Source organism: Etheostoma cragini, chromosome 15, assembly GCF_013103735.1.
Source record: "Etheostoma cragini isolate CJK2018 chromosome 15, CSU_Ecrag_1.0, whole genome shotgun sequence".
Lineage (NCBI taxonomy): Eukaryota > Metazoa > Chordata > Actinopteri > Perciformes > Percidae > Etheostoma > Etheostoma cragini.
Window position 1 is genome coordinate 16,748,976 of NC_048421.1, and position 17,748 is coordinate 16,766,723.

Here is a 17,748-nt window from a genome sequence, read left to right on the forward strand (position 1 = left end):
GCCCCTGTATTATTTGCAATGACAATAAAGGCTTTTTTTATTCTATCTATTTCAGCTAACTATTCAAAACGAATTCACTCTCAGCGTTGCTTATTCCTCATTACAACTAGATTATAATTAAAGCTCATTGCTTAAACCCTGATTACAGTCGGCTAGGTAAATGTAATAAATTTGTCCATTCGAAGTTAAATTGTAGGCTACCTCTCTGGAACTCTAATCCAAGACGTTGAATTACTCACTAATTACAATTTAATGCAAATACGAACTGTTCTTGTGAAACCCGTCTATGAGCATGTGATTTACAGTACAGGCACTATAAATGTTTCCAGTAGCAGGCAGGTTGTGGTATTGCTCCGGGTGACAGCATTCCCTGTAAGCTGTTAGTGTGAGTGATTATGTTGGCAGCCAAATGGAGGCCACTGTACCTCTGCTCTGTATCAACAGTGTAAACCCAGAGTAGACCTAACCACAAGGCCTCGCCCATAAAACGCCTGCCCAACCACAGAGCTCAAAACACTGGATTTGTAAAATTGACCTTGACATTAGCGAATAGAGGAGCGTGTGGGCGGGGTCAATAATAGTTTGGTTGCACTGGACGTTGCCCGTCAACTTTTGCTACTCGATGAGCGCTGTGCAAAGCTAGTCAGCTAACTACATAACACATTCACTTTTAAGCTAGTTCGTCGTCGTGTGTGTTGTGCATTTCTGACTTTTGTATTTCAGCTTGGGATTTGCAGTCGTCAACAAACCAACGCATTTCAGAAGTCACGAGGAGACTCCATTTTCGTAAGCGACTGACCAGGCTAGCCAGAAAGACGGCGGAAAGCTAGCTGGTTAGGTTGCTAGGCTAACTTTCCCTGCCAGGCGAACGAGAGCAAGAACAAGCGGACAGCTTGCGATAAATCGTTTATCTGTTGATAACATCGTTGGCTACAGAAGACTCCCGGGTATGTTTTCAAAAACCACACTACCAGTATGAATCACGGTGGAAGCATATTGCTTTACAGTTCGGCAACGATCTGATGCAGTCATGTTACGTTGGCTGCAGACCGTTAGTGCTACCATAATGTTAGCTTCTTCACTCCTCAGCTGATAACCCCGCATATTTTCCCAGAAAGCTGACACGCTAAGCTAATGGAAGCTAATGTGCGCTTAGTAGCATTCCTAACATGCACGTAACGTTACTATTTACTGGTTTCTGTAAACATAGGGTAACGTTATACAATACAAATCCAAACGGCATTGCATGACAGGGTTGTGAGCCAAATTAAAGCAAGTGGGCTAGTTCTAATGCCATTTTCAGACAGGATCTGCTGCACAACTCGTAGAAGGTTGTGGTTTGTTGTTGTTGTCATAGCGTTACTTTGACCTGTGTGATTGCAGCATGCTGATGGTGGGAGGCAATGGACGGATACACTAAAATGAGTGTGAAGGAGCTGTGTGAGACCGATGACCTGGCCACCGGTTTGGTGCTGGACCCTCTGCTGGGCTTCAGCACCCACAAAATGAACATCAGGTAATCTGTCACTAAAGGCATGTCAATTCATACAACACTACTGTACTATAGTCTAATTACCACTTGAGCACATCGATATTTAAACAGTTATTATCAATGATTCATTTTGGGTTTCCACATCAGTACAGTGGTATTCTTCCTTAATTACTACGAAGTGTATAAGAATGTCATGACACCAACACCTGTCCTTAAGATGTCTATTTACAGACACTTAAGTGTACGAAAAATGTAATCCTGAAATGAAAGTGTGTGGATTCAAAAATCAATGATTTACTGTCCTGTAACTGTTTATAATAAAGTTCAACAAAGTTCCTGCACATTGTCAACTCCATTTACAAATAACGTAGGTGTTTTGGAAATCATTGCCTAGCTCGGTACAACAGTTGGAGAACAGATACGGTTATAGTTTTTGAAACTTTGAAGTAAGTGTAAATAGACAAGACGCTCATGCAAGACCTCCCTCTTCACATGTAACCTGTCATATACGTTTGTTTTGATCGTGCTGTGATTGTTGATTTCTGCTTCCAATGCTTTGGATACTTGCAAGTGTGATGTAACTGGATTTTCTCAAAAGAGAAAAGTCTACTATATGATGATGATAATGATGATAGTAGATTATGAGTCCTTTTTATTTGAATTCATTTTTATTGTAAGTGAAAATTAATGCAAGTTTTCTTTAAAATTGGAATACTCAAATATAAGTAAACTATTGTACAATCCAATAATCAATATCTCAGCAACATATTTGTGATTTTGTCATTTAGCCCTAGAAAGTTCCAAGTTTAACTGGTGATTGATTTTTGTGTGTTGGGGATGTTATGCTCTCCAAGTACATCCAGTCATACATAAACAAACTTTGATTCTTTTTTAGTCTTGGGTTGCCTTTTAATCATAAATGTTTTAATTGACAAGGTTGATTATTTTTTTAGTCTTGGGTTACCTTTTGATCAAAAATGTTTTAATTGAGGTTGTGAGCACAAAAATGTTCTGATGATTTAAAGCATACATGGTGACGTAGTAAAGATTAGGTTAAACACCTCGCCACTGGTTCATATTTAATTGTCTCTTGTGATGTCTTGAAATCTAAAATTTAATTTAATTGAAAAGAAAAAGCATTTCACACAGACGTACCTTAGACTAACACAGACTGTGACAAGACGTTGTCCTCTGACTGTTTCTGCTCTAATATGCCGTTATCTGCTTTTCTCTTCTCCAGTCCTCCACCAGAGATCAGGCGCTGGGGTAACCTCAAAGAGACCCTGTTGCGATTTCAGCGTACACATGACTTCAATGCTACTTTCGAGGCGCTGACAGTGGGTGAACCGGCTGGCGACTACTTCAATGCTTTGGGAAGCCATCGACAGGAGTTGCTGAGACAACATGTAAGCTGATTTATAAGCTTACAAATCAGTATATATAAGATATTAACTTCATAAATTTGACAAAATGCATACAAAATTGTATTATGATGATTTTGCTTGGTAGTCTCCCTCTTTTAGTTCCTGTATTGGTTCATAGAAAGCTACCATTATTCCTTAATTTGTCACTTGAATGTGAGAAAAGTCTAAACTAACTATGATGTCTGCAGGTGTATCGCTACCTTGGTGCCTTCCTGTTGGATAGCGGTGTCAAGATAGAGTCCTGTGACAGATACTCCTCAGAGACCAACGGAGCGAAGATAACCTCGACGAGGCAGTGGTAATCACTCACACTCACACACTGTAATTGTCAAGGCAGCATTTAGCTGAACTCTAGCTGCTGCATTTCTTGGACTGTGCTTCTTTTTCATTTGTGGATATGTAACAGTTGATCTGTTGCACTGCAGGTTTGCAGGGGAGCGGGTAGAGGTCCTGCTGGGCTGCATAGCAGAACTGAGCCCCTCTGACAGCGCTGTGCTGAGGGCAGGAGTCAATGACTTCAGTGTGATGTATTCCACACGCAAACGCTGCGCTCAGCTCTGGCTGGGGCCTGCAGCTTTCATTAACCATGGTGAGTTTGTTTGCATTCATGACTCATTCTTTCTCGGCACACATGCGCACAGATTTACCAATTGAAAATGTTCATAGCTGATTGGAATGTTTGTCTGCGAGTTTCATCAGCGGAACATTTTTTTTCACCTGCAAGGAAAACATTTTTAAAGGCACAGTCTGTGATCCAAATTGCAAACAAAGGTAGAAAACCACATACCAAGGTTCAAAACACAAGATTGGAAGCTAGGATCACTCTCTGACACGTCTTTTATTACATGCAGTCATCTACACAACAATTAAGTCTTAGTCGTTCGTTTTTTAATAATGTTTGATCACTGACTTACAGTACACACTGAAAGGTTCATAGATTCAGTTATGATACTTAAGGAATCACAAAAGGTTGATTTGTCATGTAAAATCCAATTTTTTTAGTTATCCGGAATACAATACAAATATGGTCAAAATGACTGTGTTATTAAGTACTGCATACACAACAAAGGTTAAGTGCTTGGGAGTTGGATTAGCACCAGTTTCTGTATGCTCTACTACACACTACTACCACATACAGTACAGACCAAAAGTTTGGACACACCTTCTCATTCAATGCGTTTCCTTTATTTTCATGACATTTACATTGTAGATTATCACTGAAGACATCAAAACTAGGAATGAACACATATGTAATTATGTACTTAACAAAAAAGTGTGAAATAACTGAAAGCATGTCTTATATTCTAGTTTCTTCAAAGTAGCCACCCTTTGCTCTGATTACTGCTTTGCACACTCTTGGCATTCTCTTGATGAGCTTCAAGAGGTAGTCACCTGAAATGGTTTCCCAACAGTCTTGAAGGAGTTCCCAGAATGCTCATCACTTGCTGGCCCTTTTGCCTTTACTCTGCGGTCCAGCTCTCCCCAAACCATCTCGATTGGGTTCAGGTCCGGTGACTGTGGAGGCGCAGCCCTCCATCACTCTCCTTCTTGTTCAAGTAGCCCTTACACATCTAGGAGGTGTGTCTGGGGTTATTGTCCTGTTTAAAATATATGATGGTCCAACCAAGCGCAAACTGGATGGGATGTTACATGTCGGTGCAGGATGCTGTGGTAGCCATGCTGGTTCAGTATGCCTTCAATTTGGAATAAATCCCTAACATTGTCACCAGCAAAGCAGCCCCACACCATCACACCTCCTCCTCCATGCTTCACTGTGGGAACCTGGCGTGTAGAATTCATCCGATCACCTTTTCTTCGTCGCACAAAGACACGGCGGTTAGAACCAAAGATGTCAAACTTGGACTCATCAGACCAAAGCCCAGATTTCCACTGGTCTAATGTCTATTCATTGTGTTTCTTGGCCCAAACAAATCTCTGTTGTTGCCTCTCCTTAGCAGTGGTTTTCTAGCTGCTATATGACCATGAAGGCCTGATTCACGCAGTCTCCTCTTAACAGTTGTTCTAAAGATGTGTCTGCTGTTAAAACTCTGTGTGGTATTCATCTGGTCTCTAATCTGAGCTGTTGTTAACTTGTGTTTTCTGAGGCTGGGGACTCAGATGAACTTATCCTCAGCAGCAGAGGGGACTCTTGGTCTTCCTTTCCTGGGGCAGTTCTAATGTGAGCCAGTTTCGTTTTAGCGCTTGATGATTTTTGTGACTGCACATGGGGACACAGTCAAAGTTTTCGCAATTTTCCGGACTGACTGACCGTCATTTCTTAAAGTATTGATGGCCAATCGTTTCTCTTTACTTAGCTTATTGGTTCTTGTCACATTTTGAATTCTAACAGTTGTCCAATAGGGCTGTCAGCTGTATATCAACCTGACTTCTGCACAACACAGCTAATGGTCCCAACTCTAGGGACTCCCTAACCCTGACAAGGCACACCTGTGAAGTGACAACCATTTCAGGCTACTGCCTCATGAAGCTCATTGAGAGAACACCAAGGGTTTGCAGCACTATCAAAGGGTGGCTACTTTGAAGAAGACAATTAGACATGTTTTCAGTTATTTCACACTTTTTTGTTAAGTGCATAATTTCATATGTGTTCATTCATAGTTTTGATGCCTTCAGTGATAATCTACAATGTAAATGGTCATGAAAATAAAGAAAACTCATTGAATGAGAAGGTGTGTCTAAACGTTTGGCCTGTACTGTACTTCTGGAGAACCAGCAACAAACATATTGTCTGCTCTTGTGTTTTTGCATTGATCAGAAACTAATCTGATCATTAAATACTCAATCTGGTCTCATTGTTTTCTATTGTTGACCCAGATTTATCATAAACTCTTTTGCGACACATAGAAAATGTGCATTATGTTATAGTGCTCATATTTTGCTCATTTTTATGTTCATAATTGTATTTAGAGGTTATATCAAAATAGGTTTACATGGTCAGCGTAGCCATTGAGCCTTTTACTAAATTATTCAGTACAAGGCAGCTGGTCAACAAAATATTAAGCCCTTTATTTATTGCTGTGATTGAATTAATAACTTGAAATCTTTGTCTCTGTGTTTTCTGTTTTTTGTCCTTCTGGGTTGAAGACTGCAAACCAAACTGCAAGGTAACCATCAATATCTCTTTATCATGCACACTAAAGAGATTTGACACATTTTATTTGCATAATCTAGTAAGAATTATCATTGGGCCGTTTTGCACATTGAACCTTTTTAGTATTTTAGCAAAAGTAGTATTTTTGGTACAGAACACAATCTTTTCTGTTTCCTAACTGCTCTGTGTTAATGTTTCCCATGGGCCAACCAACCTTTGCCTTTGTTCCCTTTTTCACCCGCCCAGTTTGTCCCTGGGGAGAAGAATATTGCGTGTGTTGAAGCGATTCGACCCATCTCACCTGGGGAGGAGATCACGTGTTACTATGGTGCCAGCTTTTTTGGGGAAGGCAATGAAATGTGTGAATGTTGCACCTGTGAGAGGTGTGTCCATCATTTGATCAGGCATTGTCTTTATCGTGGCCTCGTTTGTGCTCAAAACTGAAGATTATTTTTATCAGATATGAAAAACAATTCATCAAAATTTAATTTAGTAATTTTATCTGTTCTTTAGGAAAGGAGAAGGTCACTTTAAACACAGAGGGAAGCAGCCTGAATGTGAAGAAACAAAGGACCCTGTGGGGCAAAAGTACCGTCTGAGGGAGAGATATCTTCGCCATCACAGAGAGAAGGGTCACTTTGCTACAAGGCCGATAATACCAGGAATACACTCAGGTATCTTTAAAGGTAACTGCTTTTGGATTTTCTCTAAAATGATCTTTCTCAAATCAGTAAAAGTGTAATTACCGGCACAGCTATGAGCTCTAAGAATATTAACTTTGATTAAGGAATTGTCAGTACAATTGTTTTTTCTATTTTGACTTGTTTCCAAAAATGTCACCTTTATGTCACCTTTAGGCTACGTGCAAACAGATTATGGGGCAGCTTTAATCGTGTGGTCACTCAAAGTTTGAACATACCACAATTGCAGTGAATGATAATAGTATCATTGCAGAAAAGCCACAGTTTTTTTTATGCATAAAACAAATAAAATTCTGATTGAAAAACAGGATGACATTTTTAACTGATGATTTTTAACTTGCATTATTACCAAACCACCTGACATCTCTGTAATGTGTTATGTCTCAAACAAGATCATGCTAATGCAATCAGTTAGATGTGACTGAACTTTGTTTCACTCTTTGGAAGCAGATGGGCGGGTTGAATGGCCCTGTAATTACTCTGAATGCCGTCATCCACGGCCTGTTAAAGTCCATGTTTAGAATATATTCTACAGGTACATTGGGCCTGTTTTAGGAAGCAGATTGTGTTGCTTCTTCATGTCATAAGGTTTTGATTTAGCATGGAATTTGCAATCATGTTTACTGACATAGCTTTCTTAATTGTGAAATAATTCTGAAGCACTTATGCTTTCTTTTGTTTTTATTAGTTTGGTCAAGACACTAGCATGCTTATTTAACCATTGCAAAACATGCATCTTTTGAGGCGCAATTACGTGGCTCTTTTCAAGCATGAGAGCTTTTCTTGTGGATGTTGGGCATTTTATTTGCAAGAAGCAGTATTCCCTTTGCGACAAACTCCACAACTAAGTTTGCAAGAAGTTGTAATTCCACTTTAAGTTGCATATTGATTGATAATTATAGGTTTCTGTTATCTGTTAACTCACAGTAAGTGTCCGTATTGTCATATTTCACAGCGGGTGAAAAAAGGTAGAATCATGCAATTTGGTTGGTCTGATGTGTTTGGAGGTGGTTGGTTGCTTCTTGGTAAAGAAAGATATTCTAAAACCATCTCCATATAATGCACAGTCAGTGCCGTCTTTGTACACCCTAAAAACTTTCCGAGCATCACGGAACGCTGCTGTGCAGTAAATGGCTCACTACATAGACAATTAATCGTAGCAGTTTAATGAATAGGTCACTTAAATCTTGTTGTTTCTTCACAGCCACATCTTTGCAGGGGTTCTGGCTTCTCACACTCAAATCATATCTATGGCTAGGCATTTATATATATATATAAAAAAAAAAGTTATTTGTTTCTTTAAATAATAAATACAATAGAATGTGTGTGTTTTCATTGTTTATATGCATATAAGCAGGATTTTCAGGCACTGCTTATGTAAACATACACGTTAAAAAATAGATATAGTAAAGTAGATGCTTCAAGTTCAACTGGTTCTTTGTTGTCTTTCATTTACAGCCATCCCCTCAAGGAATTCCTTTACCCAGCAGATGAGGAGAAATGCCTTGAAGAACAGAAAATTTCGTCAAACAAAGAAGTGGAGACGAGAGAAGCACAGACGATCAGGCAAGCGTCCAATAAAGTCCTCCACAGTCAAACAGTGGTGGACAGATCCTCTTTTGTACCAATTTACTCTGAAGGACCTTAGAATCACAGTACAGCGCCACTCAGTGGATTTCTTACTCAACTGTAAGAATCCAAAAAGCAAAGAAAGGGCTTTGCTGCAACAACTGGAGGAAGTGAAGCCGAAAGGGCTGAGTGAACTGAATTTGATTGGTGAGGAAAGTAACAGCAGTGAGGTGAACTTGAAGCCTTTCACTCTAAATTCCTCCATGTCAGTTCACCAAAATAGTAAACCTGCAGCAAACAGTGCAGGTCCTAATGGGAAATCTGTCAAAGTGGTCGACAGGCGGCCAGTTTCCAAGCGGTACTCTTCGAGGACAAGAAGCATGGTTCAAACCACGCTCGCGCCTCAAACGGGGTCCAATAACACAGCTAACACTACAACTGTTTGTCACCCTGTTGAAAATGACAAAACCTGCAGTGCAATACAACAAGAGGAGATGGAAAATGCAATCACCAAGAATCAAAGCAACAAGTGCAGCAGCATTGAATCCTGCATCATCGATCCAGCTCAGAACCCAGCCGCTGAGCAAACGGAGCGAACAACCACGTCATCCATGCTAGACGTTTGTCAGAGTGTCACAGATGTAACGAAGAAAGCTGCTGACAATCCACTAATATCACTGAAACAATACCTCACAGTCAACCTAACCAGGTTATCAATGTCACAAAGTGTAGAAGCAGGAAAGACCCCTAAAGACAGGAAAAGAGCAGTGAAGTTAAAAGGTAGGACCAGGCATAGCCGGTGTCTTAGACCAGCGCCCCTGACAGCACAGTCACAAAATAAAGTGTCCGGATCTCAACAGAGGCAGGGGAGGAGTTCAGAGATCTGCACAGCTGAAGGAAACAGAGGGGTTAGGGAAATGTTTTTCAAGGCCACCGATAAAGTAAATTTAAGGAAGAGACAGGCACGTGATTTATCCCACATCAAGAAAGGGGTGTGTGACAAGGTTATCAAAATACAAGCAGTGTTGAAAGAAAAAGACAATTTACAGAAGAAGCAGCAGGAAATTATAAAAAGTAACATTAAAGGGCAGAATGAAAAGAGAAATACTCTATCTGTAATTGTGCAACATAAAAGCATCAAGGCCCTGGAAGAAGTGTCCAAAAGAGAAGAGTCAGAATGTACAATGGTGCCCAGTAAAAAAACTAGAGGACAAAATAACATCCAGTGTGTAAGAAATAAAGTTGGAGTTGTTAAATTGCCAGACCAAATGACTAGGAGTGTGACTAAACAGCCACTAAGTAGTCACAAAGAAGAAATTATCATAAAGCCGGCAAAGGTTCTGCTTTCTGATATTTTAAGAAAAAATAAACCCTTAATAGATAAGAGATTACACAGAGATAACATAGGAAGAGGGTTTTCTACTTCAGCCTCTAAAGAAATGCAAAGTGCTGAGGAGAAAGAACAACCGAAAATAAATGGAGGCAGGAACAATTGTTCAATGCAGAGGAGGATTATGATACGACGTAAAATGAGGCCTAGAGCAGCAAAAACAAAAGCAAAAGCTAAACAAAGCACCAAGGGACACTTGAGCAAAGAAGTCCCAGCCATAGTCAAGAAGACTTTGTTGAGTAAAGACAGTTTGCAGCTTCAGTCACAACAGAGGCATAATGAGCCACCAGCCAACTGCCTCAACTCACTACCTCACAAGTCAATAATTTCAGCAAAACCTACTACTAGTCTGCACCCAGATACCAATCCACAGGCACACATCCAGTCCAACATCCCTCTGAAGAAACGTACATTTCACAGTTCTGTGGAAGTAGACTCTGAACAAGGTTTGAATTTAGCTGCAGGTCAAGCATCTAAAGAAGCCACAGAGTTAAGTTCATCTGCAGAGCATGATTCAGGGGAGAGTAGCAAGGTGAAACGAGATTTTAAAGGCAGATTTAGGCGAACAGAAGTCCAGAGGTTAAACCCCCAAAGGATCACAAAACAAACCCCCTTTAGGAGAGTGCTTCGGTCCCGAGCTAATGAAGATCAGCAAAGCCTTTTATTGAGGAATGTTGAAAATTGTAAAATAGAGAGGCAAGATGAGGATGACATTGACCAGCTTGAGGACAAACCAGCTGAGGATCCCGCTAGGTTCCGAGAGCACCTTGGCAGAAATCCAACTCCAAATAAATTCCGAAAGGAAGATGAGGTTGAAACGTTAATCCAACAAAGTGGTTTGGAGGAGACAAAGCCAGGTGTCGATTTTAAGATTCGTTTTAAGAGGAGGAGAGGGAGAGTATGGGAGATGCAAAGAGCAGGATTGGAAAACATGGCACTGAAAACAGAAAGGGGAGATGATTTGTTGACATGCGACCCTTTTAAAGCTATCATGGATTCTGTATCAATCTTAAACATGGAGATGGAGGCAGCTCAGGCACATGTGCAGGCTAGTAAGAAGTCAAAGAGCCGATTGCATCGTTTGAAAAAAAGAGGCGAGAGGCTGAGTAAAAGGAAAACCACAAATGCATCCTTGGATGCAAAATCCGACAAAAACCTTGAAAATGTGTGTGGATCCAGTGAAATGCCCGATGACAAATTAGAAATTAAAGAAAAGCTCAATAAGGAATTTCAAGATGGCGTCAAGCTGCTGCCAGAAAAAAACGAGAGTTTTGAAAATGACAGTGCTATGTTAGCCAAAGGGCCAGAAACAAAAATTGAGAATTGTTTTGTGAAGAACTGTTGCTTGTTTGAAACAGGGTCACAACAGAAACTGCAGCCTGAATTTGATTCAAATGGTCTTCCGTTACCAGTAATTAAACTACGCAGAAAGACAGATGATATTTGGGAGGTGGACAGCAAAGAGAGGCTCATACAAACGGAATTTAAGGTTGAGCAAAAAGTTAAGAAAGAAATGAAGGGTCCCATTTTAGGGAGACAAAAGAAAGGATGTACTGATCTTAGCAAGCTCAAAGAAGAGTTCCCTTCACAGAGACTGAACTGCACCTCAGCCCTTCTGAAAACCGAGCCGCCACCGTTTTCCCTGTCTCTGTCACCACTGTCTCTGTCTTCCCCTCTCAATGACAATAAAACTGAACTTATATCCCCGGCTGCAGATGCAATCACCGAAAGGCCAGAGATGAACAGCGGAGGAAGGAAACTGAGGTACAAAACGGAGAGACCACGGAAGTGTGGGCCTGTAGAAACACCCACTGCTTGTCTTAGTCATACTCTCCAACAAATTGACAACAGTCTCTCTAGGCTCTCTGAGGGCTTGTGTTCATCTCAGACTTTGGAAAAGCCAACAGCGTGTTCCAGTGCTTCTAATTCTGTCATTCAGCCCCTGTCCCAGTCTCCTCCATTCACAACTGCTGATAACATGCTTACCGGTGAGCCCAGCTTCACAAACTGCTGTGATGATATTCTGGATTTTCAATGTCTCAATTTTGAAGGGTATTATCAGCCACAGAACATACTTCCGTCTTCCCCATCAGATCTGTGTTCACTGGATCCACCAACAGATCCTTTCAGCAGTCCCCTCTCTCACAGTCCCTCTGATACATGGACCACTGAGACGCCATACCTTGGCCCTCCCAGTCCAGGAAATAACTTTACCAGTGAGGATCTGAATTTTTTTCCAGGTCTAATTTCTTCCAAAAGTGAGTCGGTTCCTCTGGAATGTGAAGCGAAGGATACCTCCAAAGACAGAAATCTACCCAACCCCAGTTTCAGTTTTTCAGCTCTCTGCAACTCTGACTTCACTGCTAAAGATCGAATTCTAAGTAAAAATCCAGGAATGAGGCTGTCCAGAGAAGACCTCAGGACTCAGTCCTTTCCTGTAGTCAGTAAGCCTCAGTTGTTTGCTGCACCATCTTCTGTTACATCTCACACTCCGTTTACTTTAACCCAGCCGTCCATCAATGTCAAGTCAAACACCAGTCAGTCAAAAGCCCAGGTGAACATTAAAACCCAGGGCCCCTTCCATTGTATGACCATTCCTGGTAGTAAATCCCGGACTTTTTTAAGTGGTCAGCCAAACACAATAAGAGGAGTACCCCAGAGTTGCTTGACTAAATCTGTCCCACAAATTCCAATGTCCAACAAATTTCCCACTCCTCAACTTTTCACTGTGAAAAATCCCAATCCTCCTGACCATCCATTCAAATCCCAGGAGAAAACCTCAACAGTTATTCACAAGGTGCTTAAGTTTCAGGACGGGAACCAGAGTCAGAACTTGTACAGTGCACCGTGTAAAGACACCATGGCTGCTGGCAGTCCAATCGTCGCAGCCAGAACACTTGGTGCAAAATCAGGTGCTATTGAAAAGACCCAGCAGAGTCAGAAACTAGGTGTTGGCACAGACAGTCATCATAAAAGCAACATTACTGTTCAAGGGTTTGAAAAAGGTGTTGGCCATCTTAGTTCTTCCAGCAAGTCCAATCCACATTTCAACAAACCTCCCTCTTTCCCCCAGTCTTTTATTAAAAGTAAGATGTCATCTGACAAACATGAAAGCGTTGAAACCAACATGACATACAAAAACTTTTCAGCGCTGCCAAGACCCTTCCTCTTTCCTAGCAAAGTGTATGATGGTTATTCATCACCACAAGACAAGAAATCCACTCACTCGACCTCGGACAAGCACCAGCCATGTTACACTCAGCAAGACCCTTTTGATTTTAGCTTTGGCTCGTCTCTGTCGTCCATGCCTCAGCACAGCAACCCCCAAGTAACCCACAGTACAGCTCCTGGTACGCCAGCACCAGCAAACAAGAGTCAGTCCTCCACCTCCTCAGCCTCTTTCCCTTACGGCTACCAAGGTCCTCCATACGTACTAAACTTCAGTGGTGATCATTCATTGACCCTAGGTCTCAGGGATGGGGCTGAGGGTTACCCTGGCTTAGGCTCAACAAACTACACCTACCATTGTCTAATGGAACCTTCAGGCACCCAAGGCCGACTGGTTCTCGAGCCCTGTGGACCCCAGCCGCCTAACCCAGCATCTTTCTCCCTGGGTGGATTTTCAGGGCTCAAAGGTCAGGACGAACATTGCAGGAAGGACATGCAGCAACAGTGCCAGCCTGGGGAACACCAAGGCGCACCACACTACGGACCTGTTACATCGTCTCACTCAATGGGTTCCACAAAACCCAAGAGAGTGAGGTTAGTGGTGACAGACGGCACTGTAGACTTAGATCTCCAGTACTCTGATTGAGTTATACAAGCCGGAGTCACTGGATCCCAGAATATATTTGGATGTTTTTTTGCTCAACGGGGATCATACAGTATCTGCCACAATATGTTTTTGGAAACACTGTAGTTCATAGTCTACCAGTTATTAAAGCCCGCTGACTGATGGACACAGCTTGGACAGAGTTTTATGTCAAGCGTGCGTATCAGCGCGTTTTAACTACTTTTTTGATTTACAAAAATGGGTAATAACCATTACAATTTGCTGAGAATACCAAATAAAAAAATGCATTAAGAAAACAAAGCATTAAATATAACTTCCATGCCCCGTAAACGTTGAAGGCCCTCTTACTCTACTTTAGCATAGCTGTATGACTTTTTCTATAGCTGTAAGATAGTAGCGAAAGGAGCAGCATCATTGGTTGGCTGCTGGTCCTTGTATTGGTTGGTTTTAAAAAGGCAACTTTGTGCCTCAGTCTTTGATATGTTCTAGAGACTTTTTAAAGCACATGTTGAAACAGCTCACCTTTGTTTTTATACTCACTTTGAGCTCCTTTCTCACTTTGTGTGTAACAATGTATTTGTGTGCGCGAGTGTGTGCATGCATTTGGCAGACAAACCTTGAGGGATTAACGTGAGGTGTGTTGTTACTGATCATTTGACAGATTTTAGTAAGTTTATTAGCCTTTAGTGCATAAATGAAAGGCTTGTGCATGAGCGGTGTTCAGAAACATGATTTCCTGATCTGAAACAATATATATTCAAGGACAACTCTACTGGGTAAAGTCATGTGTGACATGAGGTGCAGTTGTTGTTGTTTTTTTACAGCTGCTCTTTAGAGTTTTAATGTGGATGAGTGAGTGGGAGAAACTGCAATATGTTTTATTTTATTTTTTCAGGCCAGTTGTTCCTAATGAGAGTTCTTCCAGTTGGAAACATTTAGATATCACCACCAGAAAAGTGACAATCTTTTCACAGCTACACACTCTTGTCATTTATTTAGTGTTATTGTTTTTCAAACTAAGTTAACTGTTATACAGAAAGTACAGAATGATAAGTTATGCATCACCTGCAATAGCTACTGTTATTTCATTGTGGCTGATGGAGCAACAGTTATAGGTGTTTATATATACTCAGCAGAAATGAGTTGCTGTTGATTGTGGAAGTCACGCGAGCATTCCCACTCATGTTATGATGTACTGTATGTTGAACCCATTGGGCATCAGTGGGCAGGAGTTTTCAGTGTGACTGCACAACTTTACATTATTACCATGAAAATGTACTGTCTTGATATGGAAAGGCCAATTATTTATTTTAATATCCTCATCCTTGAAATGGTGCTTTAATGTAATTTATATTTCACCTTGATTGTTCAACAATTAAATGTTTTTTTATCATTATTTAATGGGACAAAATTCTGAACTGAATATTTACATTGAGTATTTAATAATTCACAGCCTTTGACATGTTATTCAATTGTTCAGTTGTTACAGGTAAAACTTTCTCTGTCTTTTTTCTAATTGGCAGTTAGTCTTACTGAAACTCTGCTGTAGAAATGTACAAATGTGGCCTATATCATTAAAGAAACTTAATTCTTTGTATTTTCTGTCTTTGACTCTCTTTTCAATACTCAATTTCAAAAAACCACAAATTGTGTTTACATTATTTCTGCAATTTTGCAATACTCTTGTTAATTTGATTGATCATTGTTATAATCACTTAAATTTGATTGGTAAAGTCATCCAGTCCATTTAACTACCATATTATGCCATTCCTATAGCTGCATCAATTGATTGACACATCATTCTTTGTGTCCCTCATAATCAAACAATTTACTCTATCATTGTTTTCCGATCAGAACTTTAATAAAGATTATTTAATTATCAAATAATCACATTTTCGTTTTTGATTCATCTATTAATCATGTGGTGAAAAATTGCATTTATTTCCCTAAAGTCCAGGGTAACATCTTCAAATTGCTTGTCTCAAAAACGAAAAAGCAGTGGTGGAAAGTATCTAAGTACATTTACTCAACCACTGTCCTTAAGTATTTGTACTTGAATAGGTAAGTAGTGGAGTAATTACATTTAAAGCTTCTTTATTCTTCTCCCCTACATTAGTTTCTGGTTCATCCATCGGTATTATCTAATAAGCAATGATTCTGAAATGGGCCGTTCTGCGTAATGAGCATTTTCACTTTAAGTACTTTGATGCTTTTGCTCTTAACATAGTACTTTTGCCACTGTTAAAGACATTTAGATGACACATTTACAATTTTTTATGTGTTGAGTCCACCACAGCAGAAGAAAGTGTTATGATCTTTACATCATTGTTGTACGCTACAGTCATTTAAGATTTTCTGTTTTGGTTAATCTTCATTCTCATTCTGCTCTGACGTATTCTGGTTGATTTCAAAGCTTGGCCTCCTGGTTAAATGCTAAGCTTTTTACCTCCTTCCTCTCTACTTGGGCTTTCATCCTACACTACCAGTGTTAGCAATCCCCCCCCTCCTCTCCTGCAGCACATGACCCACTTCTGCTTTTCTTTCTGGCTCTCAGTAGCAGCCGAGCAGTTAATTCTGACGCCAAGTATAACAGTTTTCTCATAATGAGGATGGAAAGGAAGGGAGAGATTATTCCTTATAGTAGCGAGGGAGAGGGTGTCTTGGAGATAGATAGGCAGAAAAAAAACAGGATATGAGAATGTGACATTGTTAAAACCTAGTGTTTTCAGCTGTCAAAACAGAGTATACAGGTTTATTTGCTTAGATTTGTGCGACTGTTAATTTGAATTACTAACATTGAATTTACTTTGCTGGCAGCACTCACCAAATCACAAGACAACAGTACAAGACTCCTTCAGTTTTATCTTTAGTGGGGGTGGAAGAACCACTTAGCACCAAGTAGTGGTTCTACAGTAAAGGTCCCCTGTGAACAGTTGTGATCAAGTATTATATTTTACATTCATAAATGATTAAAAGTGGCGCTTCATTGTTTAAGCAGCATTTCACTGTTGTAGCTGGCCATTGTGGAGCTTAAATACTTACATACAGTTTAGTCCATACAAGATAAATCTGAGGGGTTATGAGATGATTAATAGAAGGAAGTGCAAGGCTCCAGATATATTGTTTTTATATGGTATTTTATAATTGCAAGTTTCCTTCAAAGTAAAAGCTTGGTAGCAGCTGTCAGATAAATGTAGTTGAGTTAATAGTGGAATATTTTTCGCTGAAATGTAGTGGTGTAGAAATATGCAGTAGCATGAAATGGAAATAATCAAGTAAAGTGTAAGTACCACAGAAATGTACATTTCTTGAGTACATTTTTAGTCACTGTCCGCCACTGCTTTTAACCTTGCATACGCCATCCAGCATCGCTATATACAAAATACAATACATTTTTCATTTTGTGCAGCATGATTTATTTTGCAACCATTTTAACTCTTTAGTTATTTTTCCACATTTTTGATGTTCATGAAGACATCACCTCACTTGCTCCTCGTCTTGTGTACATCGCAAATCTATTTAACCCCAACTGCAAGCATGTATGTAACCACGTGACGCCATGATCCCCATGTTCAGGACTCTGGGGATTATAATCTGTCACATGAGCGTTTAGGCCCTAAACGCTCATATGACAGATTATAATCCCCAGAGTCCCCTAAACTTTAGGGGATGCGGTAGCCCTGTAAAATAAGTGACTGTTGAGTTGCTGATGCTTGATGGTTTTTTTTGTTCTGTAGTGTTTGAACCACCGCCAGCATTAGAGCAGTTGCGCTTGAGGTGAAGGAACAAAAACAGTCTGTAACCCTGAAAAACAAGCCTATAGGCTGGGGTGGGTGGGGGGAGAGAGAGAGAGAGAGAGAGAGAGAGAGTTTTATAAAGGTGTACTGGTATACTGGCATTGCACATTATTTCCCAGGTGAGAGAGGCTTCAAATGGCTGCTGGCTGAGGTGCATTAGTGTAAATTATGACTGTAACAAACCCCTGTCTGTCTGACAGAGGGGCCTGAATAAATATGTCAGCTACACAAGCAAGGATATTGCTCTTATTATTATTATGGCCATCTTTCTTTATTAAGTCTGACTGTCTGCTGTTAAGGCGACTCCCCCGTTTTGTTGTACACGCCGCAGTTTTCTGGTGTGGTTTTTGATGAAGCACAGCAATCCTTTTCAGCTTACTGCAACTGCTTGCTTACTCTCATCCAATTACTACTCCTGGTCCTCCTCGAGCCTGAAGAACATAAGCGGTTAAACACACCCACCGATACAT

General features: G+C 40.4%; 1 protein-coding gene across 3 annotated transcripts; it reads left to right on the forward strand.

The window, feature by feature from the left end:
- The first annotated feature begins 562 nt into the window (after positions 1-562).
- Positions 563-15,074, forward strand: kmt5c (lysine methyltransferase 5C). Of its 3 annotated transcripts, XM_034893382.1 has the most exons (10): positions 563-947; positions 1,384-1,516; positions 2,733-2,898; positions 3,105-3,214; positions 3,342-3,505; positions 6,022-6,041; positions 6,275-6,411; positions 6,542-6,714; positions 8,188-9,578; positions 13,783-15,074. In XM_034893382.1, the coding sequence occupies exons 2-10, from the start codon at positions 1,404-1,406 to the stop codon at positions 13,786-13,788; spliced, it is 2,280 nt and encodes a 759-aa protein (XP_034749273.1). In that variant the 5' UTR covers positions 563-947; positions 1,384-1,403; the 3' UTR covers positions 13,789-15,074. The 3 variants fall into 3 exon arrangements, with proteins under 3 accessions (XP_034749273.1, XP_034749272.1, XP_034749271.1); XM_034893381.1 differs by having other exon boundaries at positions 564-947; positions 1,358-1,516; positions 8,188-15,074; XM_034893380.1 differs by having other exon boundaries at positions 564-947; positions 8,188-15,074.
- Positions 15,075-17,748: the final 2,674 nt, after the last annotated feature.

What these genes read in the sequence shown, in the direction of transcription:
- kmt5c (XM_034893381.1), top strand. Translation starts at nt 1,404, where the DNA reads ATGGACGGATACACTAAAATGAGTGTGAAGGAGCTGTGTGAGACCGAT. An exon ending in AGGAGTTGCTGAGACAACAT is followed by an intron (nt 2,899 to 3,104) that starts GTAAGCTGATTT and finishes TGATGTCTGCAG; the next exon opens with GTGTATCGCTACCTTGGTGC. An exon ending in ATAACCTCGACGAGGCAGTG is followed by an intron (nt 3,215 to 3,341) that starts GTAATCACTCAC and finishes GTTGCACTGCAG; the next exon opens with GTTTGCAGGGGAGCGGGTAG.